Raw genomic sequence first — 16,254 nt, forward strand, 5'->3', positions numbered from 1 at the left:
TGCCCACTAGGAAACTCAAGGTAACTGTAAAAAAAACAGCAATTCTGGTTTCTAAAGGGGGAATTATGTGAAAGTGATAAGAAAGTTAGCTAGTAGCTGACATGATTGCATAAAAAGGTTGCCTGTTTTGACATAGGCAGAAATAAAATTAGGTAAATTAATCTAAAAAGATTTCCTTTTTGGTTGAGCTGTTCTAGGAAAAGGTGAATTTGAAACAAACAAACAAAAATTTGAAAACTGTCTTCCACTGGGAACAAAGAGGGACACTGTCTCAGACAAGAGGGTTGGGGGTGTTGTCAGTAATTCTAACCATGGAGTAGAAAATTCAGAAATGCCAGTGTAAATAGGCATCCATATAGTAGAGAGGATAGTAGTGCAGAAATGGAGTATGCAGAGACTGTGAAAGGCTTGTGACTTTATTTTTTTTAATTATTTTTTAAAATGTATATATATTTTACATCATTGTTCTTTTTTTTTTAATAAAGATTTATTTATTTATTTATACAAACACTGGATACAGTCAGAAGTGTGGGAGGGTGAGAGAATTCACCAGAGCCAGAGGGGAGAGCAGAGCAGGCAGACTTGACGAAGTACACTGCTGAGGGGAGCAGCGGGCGGCAGGAGAGGTCTGCGTGCCATGTGGGACCCTCGCCCAGTGGCCGGGGATCGAACCGGCACTGCAGAGGCTACGGGCAGCTTCGCAACCCAGCGTTCAAGTTCAACCACTGCGCCTTGGGGAGGCCCTCATTGTTCATTTTTAAACAATGTTTGTTCCCTATCCCCCCACCCAGGTGTAATCCCCATAGAATTTCCTTCACCAATTCACCTGTGCACCATCACTACAGTTCCCTGTGCTGCTCCCTCCCTCCAATCCCCCTCCCTTCTCCTCCCCTGCAGGATGTCTCTGGTTTATAATTGTCTGTTTGTTTTTGTTGTGTTGTGTTTTGTATTCTTATTTTTTTCCCCTGATGTCTTATTTGGTTCCCCTATATTCCTCCTATAAGTGAAACCGTCTGATATTTTTCTTTATCCTTCTGACTTATTTTACTGAGCATAATGCCCTTCTAGCACCATCCATGTTACTGCAAATGGCATGAGTTTATCTTTTTGATTGCTGATTAGTATTCCATTGTGTACAGATAGCACATCTTCTTGATCAAGTCATCTATTTTTGCACATTTGGGTTGTTTCTAGGTTTTACCTATTATAAATAGTGCTGCAATAAACATAGGGGTACAGGTATTCTTTTGAATCAATGTTTTTGTATCTTTAGGGTAGATCCCTGGGAATGGAATTGCTGGGTCATATCATAGCTCCATTTTTAGTAGACTGAGGAAGCTCCATACAGCTTTCCATAGTGGTTGGACCAGTTTGCAAATAGAAAGCCCAGAAATAAAGCCACACATATATGGACAACTAATCTTTGACAAAGGAACAAAGAATATGCAATGGAACAAGGACAGTTTGTTCAATAAATGGTGCTGGGAAAACTGGACCACCACCACAAGCAAAAGAATGAACTTAGACCTCTCACCATGTAAGTGATTTTAACGTCCCGTGACAGGGCCTCCCTGGTGGTGCAAGGGGTTGGGCATAGCACTGTGGGGCTGTCCGCAGCCTCTGCAGCGTGAGTTTGTTCCCCGACCGGCCAAGGAGCTACCAACATGGCACAGCGGACCTCTCCTGTCTTGCCTGCGGCTCCCCTCAGCAATATATTTCAGTCAGTCTGCCTGTTTGTGTTCCCCACTCTGTCTCTGGTGGATCTTCTCACCCACTGTACCTCTGGCCTGTATCCCAGTTCTTATATGCATAAATGAATAAATCTTAAAAAAAAAGAAGTCCCATGACATTTGTAATAGGAACTTTCCAAAGATTTCCAGAAAGGAAATGATATGTGTGATCCATAATAGATGTCATGAATGGATGACTTTAGGTATTTGAATAATAGAAAGAATTACAGAAGGATAGGGAAGACAGGTTAGAGAAGTATTATGAAAGTTTTTTCAAAGGTTACCTTTAATGTCATTGCTTACATTTGAAAAATTGAAGTAAAAAGTATTACTGATTGCTTAACAAAATGTCACAGATATATTTGCTAACCAGAGGCCAAATTGATTACAGCCTGGCGGGAATTATATACAAGAGCAGGTCAAAAATTAAAAACAAGTATCACTTTCAGAGTTAAATGATGAATCTTGCCAGTGATTCTTCAGTGTCCTATCATGTTAGCTAAAGGATAGAATTTCTCTGTTTAGAAGTCTAAGGAGCAGAGAAAGTGTCAAAGCTTACATGCTTTGGGAATGGAGAGTAGGCTCTCCTTAGATATGCTTTGAGGCAAACTCTGAGAACAGAGATAAGGGACGTTTTGTTCCTATCAAGTTGAAATATTCTTCTTATCTCTCTTTCCTTTAAAGGTACCCAAAAGTTGGGTTTTTGATAAGGTAAACTTGACTTATTAAAACTGGGCCAGCCAATTTGGCAATTTGTCATTCTCATTGTTAATTATCCTTCTTTGATATCAAGTAAGAAGCATAATTCATGGTTGGAACAGCCATGGTTTTGATTTAACATTAAAAAATTAGAATATCTTCTTAGAAATAACAAAGCATTTCCTCCTTGCTTCAGTTAATACAGTTAAATATTTTTGTTTCTGTGTTGCCTTGCATCATCTTTAAAAAAAATTTTTATGATATATAAACATGGCACATGGATAGTTAGTCTTTACGGAGGGTTTTAAGCTACGAATGTATACGTGTGTTCTGTTGGAGATTATTGGCTCCTACTTTGAGTTTACTGATAGGAAACAGTACTTACTCCCTCCTAAATTTTTAACAGTTAAGGTCATGTTCTTAGTCTAGCATCCCAAGTCTGTGCTTTTTAAAAAATGTACTTGTGACAGGTCATGTGTTCTGTGCTTATAATGAAAACAGTCCAAGGGGAATTCACTGAATTTGGAAACTTGTTTTGCGTACATTAGCATCAAATATTGAAGCTAATTTTTAGAAAGAAGTTGTTATAATATTAAATTTTAGTTCTTCCATCTCCCTTCTTCTTCTATCCATCTCCCTATCTTCTTCTACTCCATAAATAGGAATAAGCTGAACTTTTAAGTGGAATAATTAACAAGTTAATAATTTAAAAAACCCTTGCATTTGATTTTAAATTGTAGGTCTCGGTTCATTTATGGGATGCAGAATGTTTCATATTTAACTCTAGTTTTAGATATGGATTAATTGAAGCTGTTGCAATAGAGAACAATTTTTCTTTTCATGGCATGAGTTCTTTTCTGTGTAGACTATTTCAAAGAAGGATCTTAAGAGAGTGAAAGACTAAAGTTCCTCTTGTAACTATGTGGCCATCGGTTTGATAGGACTGCATATTGGCTAGCTCTGGTTTCTGCATTGTTCAGTGGAATTAGGAGCTAGTCTTCCTGGTATCTTGGGAAGCTTGCCCCAGTTTTGCGGCTAGAAGAATCTTTACTTACTCACTTTTGCATAGTCTTAGAGGATCTGTTGTGGTTGTGTGGGGTCAGATTTTAGATTGCTATTTTCTAATGCAGTGTTTGTAAATCATGAGTCATTTTTAAATTTTTATATTACTCCTGACTTACATAGTGCTGCACTGTGTAATGATCATGTTCCCCTGTCCCCCATGCCTTACATGAATAATACTTGTTGAGAATCTCTGCCATTCTTACCTAGGTGGTTGTAGATGAGCATGTGCAATAGGGGAGGCTTAAAATATGTTGCCATCATGACTTTTATAATTTATAGCACAAAATTAGGTGCATAGTAAGCAGAATTAGGTACATAGTAAGGAAGGATCTGTGGTTAAGATACCTCCACATGTACAAAACAAAAATGTAGTCTCTTATAATGGAGAAATCCCATTGCCATTTCTCCCATTTATTTGTGGTTTCCACTTTGGAAGATGGCACATCCACCAAAATTTTAATGTCTTCATAGATTCTTTTTTGATTGACATTTTGAGTGCCAAGTTTAGGTTCATAACGAAGTGAACCCCTTCAAAATGCAAAGACAATTGACCCAGCATATATTGAGTGCTTCTTAAATGCTCTGGGCATTGTGCTGCTTATGTACTTTGATATTTTCTGTCATGTGTAAGTAATACATGCTTTTCTTTACCATCTGTACTGATTTGCCACAATGTGCATTTAAACCCATGAGCGTGTCTGAACGTGTAGGCCTAAGGCTAGCACTGTTTTTTGAGTCACAGAGAAAAATAATTACTGTTAATTACATAGCTCTAAAAAGCAACAAAAAACTATGCATATGAAAAAAATTCCATTTATGGGACACAGAATATGAATTTGGTTATTCTGAGTTGGTATTAGAACAAAGTGGTATAAAGAAAATAACTTTGGATGGGAATTGGAAATTACAATGACCAAATAATTAAATATGAGGGTTATGTTATTTTCCCACTTTCAAACTTGTCTTTTTTGAATGTGAACATGCTGATTGTTGTGTCCTCTGACTCATTGTGTCATTAGCACAGCAAAATTTTTCCCGTAGTCTAGCTTTTTAAATACCTTACCTATTAAAGTTATTAATTCAACTCTATTATTGAATACATTTAAACCACCTATGAAAAAAATAAACTTAGTAACGGCCTTCTTTTACCTTCAGGTCGTCTAAACTATTCATACCCAGGATCCGATAGCTCTCTGCTTATTAATGGTAAGTGATGATTGATTTACCCCAGTGAAGTTCACAGACTAGCAAGTTAGTACTAGGTGAAAGAACATTGTAGTTATGCTTCAATAAGTGGAGAAATGGCACTAGTTTGTTCTGTAATGATAATTGCAAATCACTATTGAGCTATTTTATGAATAATTATTTTTTTTCCTCCAATTGTGGTAGGAACTTTTTTTTAACTTTGAGAGCCAACCGATTCCCTGTCTTATAATTGGCGACACTGAGAATAAATGAGTATCCCATTATGGTGCAAAACGATGGCTTTATCTAACATTAGCTTTTGTAGAGTGACCTTTGAAATGTCAACATAAAAGCCATTACCATGTAGTCAGAAAAATGTTCCAGGGGAGAGGAAAGGGTAATCAGAGATCTAAAACCAGAAAAAGCAGCCCCAAACCACTGTGCTTAACATTGCAAAGGACAAGGTCATTCACTGTTTGCTGTCTAATGACAACAAGAAAAAGAAGTTTTGCTGGCCTTTATAGTGTCTTCGGTACATTTTTCTTGCCTGTTCTAAATATTATTAATGTGATGTTGAGTTCTCTTTTTAAAGTCCATGATGCTGAAGCAAACTAAATTTTCTAGGGAAAGAGGAGACATCTACTCAGAGAACAATTAAAGAATTAAAACCTATCTGTTTTGTAGTACTATAGTTTAAAATAATTGGATGGGATATAGAGGTCTTGTTTCCTTCTTTTCTTCTCATTTACTATTAAATATGAATTTCAAGTTTGTGTCTTTATAACGCATAAATGCCTTCTATTGTTAAAATTCATTTAGAATCCCAGCACCTCTAGGAAATGTTCTTGACTAAATAGCTACATTCACATCTTTCCAAAAGCAAAACAAAACCAAAAAAGAAACAAAAAATCCTTCTGGTATTTTTTAGTATACCCCAAGATATACCATACCTTGTCTATGGTATATTGTGAATGGAGATTTTAAAATTATTTTTGTGACTTGATCTTTATGGTAGTGTTTGACATCAGCAGTCTTGTAGAACACCTGATTGTTGAGCTAGGAAAAGTTAGAAGGATGTTTGATTTGTGTGAGTTACTGGGTGCATCAGAACCTCTGGAGACTGCACGGTTTGTAAAAACCTCACTTGTTCATTAGACTTTAGTCTTTTCATGCTACAACTGCCAAAAATAATGCTAAAATATAATATTTCAGCATAAATGTGTGTAGACTGAAAACCAAAGCCTGTGGTGACAATAGCATCAGGATAAGGTGGAGTAATATAAGGGTTGCTGTTGTTGCAGGATTTTAGCCTTTCCTGTGGAACAGGTTCTAGAATCAGGTCCCTGTGCTGGACATGACAATGAACCAATATTTGAGATACTGCTGTGTGGTCTTGAGCAAAGTGATCAACTCTTCTTTGTCACAATTTCCTCATTCAGTTGCTAAATTAGATCAGTTGCTCCTGGAGTCCATCTTTGTTGAGGTGAGAAAAATAAACACTCTACAGTAGGTTTTCCTTAAAGATAAAGTTCACTTAATTTTGAAAGTCTATTATTATCAGATTGCTTCCTTCCTCCACTCCCCCTGTTAATGTCCTTTGCTTTAAGAATACTTTTTAATGACCCACAGTTGGTTAAAAAAAAAAAAAAGGTAACTTTTTGCCCCCACTGATTTATATTTTGAAACTTTACTGGTTTGTAGACACTAGCTAGGGACTAAATGGTTTTTACTTAGCATACATGGAACTTTAGTTTGTTAGCAAAGTATATGGTCTGAGGTTAATGTTATCTCAGACTGAAAGATAGGAAGATAAAGAAATGTAGAAATGTCAAAGAGGGGAAACTGGGGCTCCTGCAGCAAGACCCTAGAGCTTAAGGTTTTGACTGCCATGATCTCACATCTGGTATTAAGCTTTGACAGGCCCCAGAACTTGATATTGCCAGATTTGATCAAGTGTTCTTAATAACTAGCCAGCAATGGAAAGATGCCAATGCATGCATTTATAATGAGGACTAAAACTTCTGGATAGACAAGATTTTGGAGTTGACTAATAATCGTTCTCTCTCCAAATCAAAATCCAGAATACAGGTTGCTTAAAAGTCAGAAATTAAAGCAAGGTGGAGAGATGTGGAGATCACTCATTCATATTGATCTAGGTGTAGTGATTGTCCATTTTCTTAAGTCATGTTTATGAAACATCTTCTTTGGAGGATTGTTTAAATTTGATTAAGTTTCTCTTTGCCATATATAGCTTCTTAGTAATTTTATTTGCACTTTAGCTCAGGTTTTAGGGATAGCTCTGTTTCAAATAAAATATAATGAGTTCACTGTGCTTAGTGAAGATAAATTAGAAGTCACAAATACTATCTATGTGAGAGGATTATGGTAAAGATTAAATGCATGTAAACCACTTAGCATAGCACCTGACTTAAATTAGAAATATTAGTACTAAAGATCTATAAGGGAAAAAAACAGAAAAAGAATTAAGATGGTTTGTAAAAGTTGTCTGTTTGAACATGCTGTTTTAGTCTATTATTAAAATAGATAACCTAAAATTTTAACTGTATTCACTTTTCACTGCAGCCTCCTTGCATGTTATATCCATGCAGCCTTTTCTTAAAGCAGGAAATAAAATACTACATTGTATTGCTTTATATTCGTTATTCAATTTTAAGACTTTAAGGAACTATGAGAAGCTGTTCCCTGTCCATCATAGTCTATTTAGGCTTTTAAAAAGCTTTAAAGGGACTCCCTGGTGGTGCAGCAGTTGAGCCCTGGGTTGCAAAGCTGCCCGCAGCCTCTGCAGTGCCGGTTCGATCCCCAGCTGCTCCCCGGCCACCGGAGGAGGGTCCCACATGGCACGCAGACCTCTCCTGCTGCTACCCGCTGCTCCCCTCAGCAGTGTACTTCGGTCCTTCTGCCTGTTCTGCTCCCTGCTCTGGCTCTGGTGAATTCTCTCACCCTCCCGCACTTCTGACTATACCCAGTGCTTGTATAAAAAAATAAATAAATCTTTAAAAAAAAAAAAAGCTTTAAAAAGTGATTATGTAGCTATTCTACTTTGTTTCAGCTCTAACTTAAGAGCTTTTTATTTCAAGTCTCCTTTGCATTGAAAGCCATTTCTCATTCCATAAAAATATGGAAGAACTGTTTACTCTCTTCTTACATGAATGTTTGAATTTTGACTGATTTTTATTATATAACTTGCTTTGAAATTTCGAGCAATCACAAAACTTTTTGGAAAGAAGCAGAGTTTAAACCCTAAGTAAATAAAAAGAAAGAAGATTCAGCATAGTCTACCACTTCAGCAGTTTTTATTGGAATACTGTTGGAATTGTATGTATAAAAAGATAAAAGGGGCTTACTCATCCAGCAGATCAAATTACCTTTTTTTTTTTTTTTTTTTGTGGCTATGTTCAATCAGCAGTTTTCCTTCTAGGCAATAACCTTTCAATACCACTCATAACTTTTAGAAGATATTGCCAGTATAACTCAACAAATAATAATTGATAACTATGCTAACAACCTTATAGTGTATGTTAGGGAATTTTTCAATTTATTGCTGTATTATTAGTTGTAGAGATTTTGTTAAGAGGTATTTTGGTGGGAAATCCATGGATTTAAATGTATAAAAACCCCTAAATTTTCTAGCTACCTTTGGGATGCTGTCTGATTTTGCTAGAGTTGCCATACCAGCTACCACAGACTGGGTGTGTGGCTTAAACAGAAACTTATTTCCAGTCTTGGGGACTGGAAACCTGAGATCAAGGTGTCAGCACAATTGATTTTTCCTGAGATCTCTGTCCTTGGCTTATAGATGACTGTCCTTTTTCTGTGCCTTCATATGATTTTCCCTTGATGTGCATGTGTGTGTCCTAATTTCTTCTTGAAGGGACACCAGTCATATTGGATTAAAGTCTCCTCAGTGACCTCATTTAACCTTTATTATCTCTTTAAACACCCTGTTTCCCAGTGCAGTCACTTTCTGAGGTTCTGAGGGTTAAGACTTCAGCATATGAAATTTGAGGAAAGGACACAGTTTATCTCATAGCAGAGACCTTTTGCTAAAAAATCTGATGTAATAGATACAGAGTTAGGGCCTCCCCGGTGGTGCAGCGGTTGTGCGCTGGGTTCGAAGCTGCCCGCAGCCTCTGCAGCACCAGTTCAATCCCCAGCCGCCAGCGAGGGTCCCACATGGCGTGCAGACCTCTCCTGCCGCCGTCTGCTCCCTTCAGCAGTGTACTTTGTCAGTCTGCCTGCTCTGCTCTTCCCTTTGGCTCTGGTGAATTCTCTCACCCTCCTGCACTTCTGACTGTACCCAGTGCTTGTATAAATAAATAAATAAATAAATCTTAAAAAAAAAAAATAGATGCAGAGTTAAAGAATATCCATTTTGTGCGTATAAAAAGCAAAGCATGAAATTTACTCAGTTTTACCTCAAATTCCTCTGGTGTGTCTTGGTTTCACTCTGAGATAGACATCATATTAAAACATTACTTTCCCTTTCCCCATATCGAAACTCTACCTAGAAAAATTAATATGCAGCCACCATCCCATGTATAAAAATACTTGTGCTTTGTCCTTTTTTCCCAAACCTCTCATTCCCCTGCTTTAGCCCTTAGGATTTATGCTTCAAAAATGAGCATTGTGGCAAGGAAAACTACAGAACCTCAAAGCATATTAGGTCTTAACAAACTTATGTATGTATTTTCTCTTTCTTTCTCTTAGAAGCATCAGCTACAATATTTGTTTGTGCCAGAGGAGAAGATTAGTAAGAAATCTTCTAAAGATTAGCATAGAACAACATCTCTTAATCATAGTTCTTTGAAATGAAAGGAGTAAGATTGCTTAAAGCTGGGGTTTGGGGGCAGACATCTATGAAAAGGGAGGGTATAATTTACCCAGGAGAAGTGTAAGTTGTAGCCATTTACTGTAAATGTATAGAACATGTCACTAGTTGCTGCAATAGGGAGCATGTTGAAAGATCCCTTTGTGAAAAAGATAATATGAAAACATTCTGTAAATTCTAGAGTGCTGTACAATTGTTAGCTATAGTAGTCATGGCAAACTGAGAGTAGTTGTTGCAGATTAACCTAAGACTGTATAGACGAGTTAACTTTTGAGGAAGGAGTATTTATTGAGCATCTGACTGAGAATTATATCTACATAAAGATATGTATATCTTTAAATGTCTTATTATTCTCTCCTTGGCTCTGTTTTTATAATTAAGAAACTGAGGGCTTGGGATATACAGAAGCTCGAGTTACATTCTCTGCCCTTCTCTAAGTTTACTCTTTATCCATAACAGTCTCATATCTTTATTATATCTTGCCAGTGTTCTTTGTTGTACCAACAAGCTAAGCAAACACAAGCCAATGTGTTTGGAAATGCTGACTATTAAGCATATATCTAAAATAATTTCATGATAATGAGCCCATTAAGTTAGGGGTTGATTTATTAAAAAAAATTCAAAATGGTTTTTGCATCTGTTGAATTGTATGCCTTGGTCTTTGTGATGACGATCTACTTTTTGGTTCCACCATCTTAATTTTTTTAGCTTCCAGCCTTTGATTTATATCTTTTTAACTGATTTATTGATTTGACTGATTCTCCCACATACAAGTTTTTAGCCCTACTGAAAAAATCAGTTATTTGATAACATCATCTTATCTCAGCCCTCTCCCTTTTTCCCTTTTCAATAAGGGGGCCATAAGAGATAGATGGAGAGCTTGAGGTGGCTCAAGTAGCCATAATAGGATCTGTTCTTTCATTGCCTGCTAAAACCTAGTAATATTTTCTCTCTCATAGCCTAAAGTTCTATTCTTTACAGAACTGATTTGATGCTCTCATGTAGTGATGATGCTTTTCTTTAATAGATCAGTTGTTTGCTTTAATGGAAGTGTCTAGAGGAAAGCCAGAAAGGATCCATTAATAAGTGTAGTAGTATAGTGTATGTAATAACAATAAACAAATAATACTGAAAAGAATAAAATTTAAGAAGCAGAAACCTTCTTTCCCCCATCCCAATTCCTCTCCCTAGAGAGTCTTTGCTTCTAGAAAAAATGGTGATGTATATTCCCATAAATCAATTTATGTCTTCTTAAAATTTACACAGTAAGGATCATATGGTACACATCTAGGCACCTCATGCCAACTACCTCTTAGAGAACTTGAGCTGTAAGCATTTGAATAGGTGCCACTTTTTAAAATGACTGTTTCTTCTTATAAAAGAAGTGCATTTATGGATACCATGTTTGTTTTCCAACTATAAATGTTACAACAAATGAGAAAAAAGATAAATATTTTTGTTGTTATGAAATTACACACACACACAACCACATGCACGCACATGCATACAATGTACGTTGAAAGAAAGTCCTCTCAAGTCTTTCTGTAGTTTCTTTGCAGTCTAGCATCCTAAACTAGTGGATTATTTTCCTGGAGGGAATTTAATGATCATAGTAGGGTATTTGTAAGCTATCTATCCTAGAAAGACATTTTGTAAATGAAATATCAATAGCTGTAATAACAGTATGCATCCAGAAGTTATAAAAATTATAATCATACAGTGTTTTCAGGCTATAACACATTCTTGATCACATTAGTATGGACATTAAATTATTGAGTACTTCATAAATCAAAACTAAGAAATAAAAACAAAAGTAGATAAACATAAATAATATTCATTTTAACTCTCATAGGGACTAGAAGACTTTTATTCACTGATAGTAGCATTGAAATATTTTGTATCTTTTAACACTGTGTTCTTTGGTAATTAAAGGAATATGCTGAGCAGACTATATTTCAGTTGACTTAGAAATTTTTCAAAATGGAGATTTTCTTAAACACAAAATGATTTTTTTTTTTTTTACTTGCCACTTCCTCAATTTTGGGAAACATCAGATAATATATAGCACTTGATCACTGTGAGACTTGAAATCTGTCTGACATTTTCCTCAAAAAAGTGGTGAAGATCTGTGTTACAAGTATTCATCATAATGATGGTGCCAAGTATAATTTGAAATCTGTAAAAAAGTGTATTTAGGTCTCACATACATAGGATGAAGTGGCACCACTCACCATTCTGCTAACATCTAGGTTCTGGTTACATAGGTGTGTTCATGTTGTATATTTTCCTGTGTGTGTGTGTGTGCGTGTATATATATATATGCATACATACATCATGTGAAAATCTCATTAAAAATAATGCATACAATTAACCATTTTATAATAGATGGAAATAAAAAATTTGAACGTTCGCATTTTCTGAAATCTAGAATGTTATTGTTTTTATTTTTATGGTACAAATTTATACTAATTTGCCCCATTTGATTGGACAGTTTTTATAATTATAAGCACACCTATAACTGTTTTCCCTTAATGTGGGAAAATGTCCAAATAGTTTTCAGAATTTAACCATGAATTCTTTTATATTAAGCAGCTTAATTTTGTAGCTATAGTTTTTATGTTAATTGAAAGCCCACTCTTTCATTTTTTTCCCTCAGAACTTCAATCAACATCAATCAACTTTTTAAAGTAGATCAATCCAAGATTTTCAAATCTTTGTTTCTGCAACTCCCTTACCTTTGAAACCAGTTGTATGAATGTTCTTTAAACAAGCATCTGCTTTTGTAATATCATTTGTCTTCCTAACATCTGTCAGTCTGACTAAGTGAACAAATTACCCCTCCCCACAAATTTAGGATGTATGGAAGTGAAAATTTAATTGGTGGGGGAGATTTTGTGGTTTTAATCCATTTGCTTGAGTACTTTTATTGAAATCCAATGTTATCTAGTTATAGTAAAAATGTATTTTGGTATGAGACATAATTTCATTTTGGAAAATGTGCACATGACACTTCTAAGTTAAAATTATACTTGGCATTTATCTAAAGGACTAAGAATTAAACCCTGACCAGGTGCTATACCTTTTAACTTTGAAAACCCATCCCAGCTTCCTGTTTAAACCTCATATCCAGGCAGGTCCCCATTTGCCCCTGGGCTTTTTTCCCTGGACATTATAGCACCCCTACTTGTGGCATTACAGGCATGCAACGCCCTTTCTCTTTTTCCCTAAAGGTCCATCTTAAATGCCACACCGCAGTTTCTCTGATCTTTAATCAGACCAGTTGCTTTTCCTCCTTTGTTCCTGTTACACCTAACACATCATTATTATTATAGTAGAAGGCATGTTACATTCTCATTATTTGCTGGTGTGGCTATCTGGCATTCATGGTTGCTAGTTTACTGTAGTCAGGGCCCTGTGCTATTTATCCATACTGCTTCGCAGATCAGGCATTCAAGAAATGTTTGTTGAATAGAATTGAGGTATTTGGACAACCTGGACTTGTAAGTGCTAATTGTTTTCAGGAAAGACATTTTCTCAACAACTTCCCAATCTAAAGTTTATACCATCATTTCCTGAGTATTCAGTTGTATGCATATAGGTATATTATATACTTTCCTTCTTATCTTAGCTGTTTAAAAGTAAACCTATTTGTTTATAAAATTTTATAACTATTACTTTTCAGCACTTGGAACATGATGTAGAAGATCTGATTAACAATAAGAAACCTTTGGCTAAAAGAAAATTTATAAATTGCCTAAAGATTTCATTTCTTATGACTTTATTAAGGATTAATCATAAAATTGCTATTTATCCCGAAGTGATGAAAAAGTCACACATTAAAAATTAAAATATTTAACTGCATTGCTAGTTATCCAGAATTCTGAGAGAAAATAAGATAAACATGGTGGCAGTCAGCTTAGGTCATATTACATACTCCTTTAGTTTCATATTACATTGGACATGGGGTGATGATTATAACAAAAGTAGCCTTTACTTAATACACATAAAGTTCAATACAGCTTAATAGTATACATGAAGAACATAAAAAAATACATTAAATTGACCTTGCACCATCCAAAATCCTTGTTTTTGAGACAAAATCATACATAGTCAATTTTTTTTTTTTCAGTTTCAGAAGCTGGTAGATGAAATCACAGTTGATACTTTTGACAATGTTTGAAAGGTTGTTTTTTTTTTTCTCATTTGACATGCAGCAAGGACATATGGGCGAAGGAGAGGTAACATTACTGTTTCTAACTTTTGACTGTCTCAGTTGTAATTTGGAGAGACCCAAGTTGGCTCAATTTTTTACCCTTGTGGCGGGGAAGGGGAAGGGGAATAAAAGATAGTTTTGATCAATCCATATTTTATGTGTTATAGTTAACATTATAGATAATTCTAATTTGAAGGTATCAATGAGCTCTAGAGAAATTATCAGAAAAGTAGGATTTGGATTTGAATAAAAATAATTTGCCTATGTTATATTATAAACTCAACTAATTTATAGCTGAAGATTTTCTTCCCTTTTTTTTTCTGAAAGAAATTTCTTAGAAAAAATTAAGAATTTTGGAAAAGGAAAATATAGTCTGATTAGTCTCAATGTGATTATATTGGAGGCTTGAGTATACCTGAATCACATCTACTTTTTGAACAAAGCATAATAAAGGAGATTTGGTTTAAAATGGGATTAGCTAAATAAATGAATATAAATTACAAAAATTGGGGCGGGGGAACTCTCAAAATTTTACTGTCTAATGTCCTTGATGTGCCTGAACAAATCTTATTTTTGCTGACTGTAATGCTTTTGCCTTTTCATAAGAAGTAAATTTGTTAAATAGCTCAGTTTAAAATTGTAAGTGATTTTTTAATATCATTCAGGAAATATACAATTTTATAGCTATTTTTATCTTCAGTATATAAATCTTTTGAGCTATGGTATTATAGTATACATTTCTAAGTGTGTACTGTTATTATTTGTGTTTAGTAATGAAAGTTGAAAGGAAAGCAAGTGTGGTAACAAAAGGACACTAGAATGTTTCTATAAAAGGGGAACACTGAAGGTGCATTTCTGTAGGATCCATGAGCAAATTCTTTATGTAGCATCTGAAAGTAAATGGACAGCCTGAAAAGTAACAAAACAGTGCTTGAGAGATCCTGGGGATATGTGTGGCTTTGTTTTCCTTATGACTTAAAAGTTCATATTTTGCTGTTAAGTAAATGTGGGGACAATATTAACCACATTCACATCTCTGGTCTTCCTGCTTATATATTCAGTACGACAGGATTTTTCAAACACTTAGTTTAATGGCTAGTTTTTCTAATTAATAGCATGTATAGCAACCGGTAATTACTTAACTAAAAGGGAATATATCCTTATTATGTCTAAAAATCTCAAATTGTGTAATGAATTGACATTATAGAACTCATTCTGTAATGTCAGTGTCTTCATTATACACAATGAAGTTGCCTAATAGCTTAAGTAGTTTTGGACTATATCCCATTAGTTAAAGTAAAACTAAGATGAGTGCTCACTTTAAAAATCGACTTGTTCGTTTTAAATACCTCCTTAGAGGAAATTGTACAGGCTATATTAATGCTTTTTTAAAAAGTGTAAGTGATATAGCATCTGATAGTCAAGTTTACTGCTCAGTGGACTTGTCTAGGCTGCCAGTAGCCGTAGGCCTGCCAAGGTCGTGCATTGTGCTGCCCATTGCTTTCAAAAGACCTGCTCTCTCCTGCCATACTTCCATTTCACCTCACTGAAGCTTCTGGATCCCAATGGGATAGTGGAGCATCCCTCTATTTAACCATGAACTTTTTCTGTCACCCAATGGTGACTTTAAGGTGATGGGAAATCAAGAGCTTATCTGTGGATCCTATGTGTTAGTAAGAAAATAAAGCAGCAGCTTTGAGCTTTGTATTCCTTGAGTTTTGTGCAAGATAATCACCAGCAAGGAACGTTTTCTGTTAGCTTTGTTTTCCTGCTTTCTATTGCAGGTCAGTCTTCACTGTTTCCAATGGAAGATGGATTTTTGGATGATGGCCGTGGGGATCAACCTCTTCATAGTGGCCTGGGTTCACCTCACTGCTTCACTCACCAGAATGGAGAAAGAGTGGAAAGATACTCTCGCAAGGTGTTTGTGGGTGGGTTACCTCCTGACATCGATGAAGGTATGCCCAGACTGGCATGTAGTAGGTAACTCATAGACAATGGTTGCTGTTATTGTTATAATCATCTTGTCTGGCTTCAGGTTTTTTGTTGTGATTGTGCTGCTCTTTTGCCATGTATTCCTGTCATAACATATAAGTTCACAGGAGGACGGGGAGTAGGACTTTAGAAACCAGCTGAAACAAATGATTGAAAGAAATGAAAATAAGTAAAGGTCATTGGAAAATTTCTCAAGAATTCTGTTGTGGACAAACAACAATGCTAATTGTGTTTTTGTCCATGTTTGTGCTGTGCTGGTTGAATTTAATGATGTATTTTTCTGTTTCTTCCTTACCTTTTGTGAGTACACCATAAATGTATATAGTTAATTGCTTAAAGTTTAAAATATTAGATGAAGGAAGAACTTTTGAAAAATGCAGCTAATAGTTGTAACAAGAAAAGGGATCTTAAGGGAGTCATATTCTGTGAATATATTTTCACTCATCAAATATTTACATGCTTTCTAAATACCATGGGCTCTTCTTAGGCTTGTTTGTAGCAGTAACCAAGATAGAAAA

The 16,254-nt window shown here is 35.4% G+C and overlaps 1 protein-coding gene across 2 annotated transcripts in view; it reads left to right on the forward strand.

Annotated features, from left to right (window-relative positions):
- Window positions 1-16,254, forward strand: part of CPEB4 (cytoplasmic polyadenylation element binding protein 4) — a 65,180-nt gene that overhangs the window by 35,070 nt on the left and 13,856 nt on the right. Inside the window, exons 3-4 of one of the 2 annotated variants that reach the window (XM_037500964.2) lie at window positions 4,650-4,700; window positions 15,526-15,699. In XM_037500964.2, coding sequence (XP_037356861.1) covers window positions 4,650-4,700; window positions 15,526-15,699 — 225 coding nt within the window. The remainder of the gene's footprint in view (window positions 1-4,649; window positions 4,701-15,525; window positions 15,700-16,254) is intronic. The other variant, XM_054691763.1, reaches the window with a different exon arrangement.

Source organism: Talpa occidentalis, unplaced genomic scaffold, assembly GCF_014898055.3.
Source record: "Talpa occidentalis isolate TD23 unplaced genomic scaffold, MPIMG_talOcc4v2.1 talOcc4.9, whole genome shotgun sequence".
Lineage (NCBI taxonomy): Eukaryota > Metazoa > Chordata > Mammalia > Eulipotyphla > Talpidae > Talpa > Talpa occidentalis.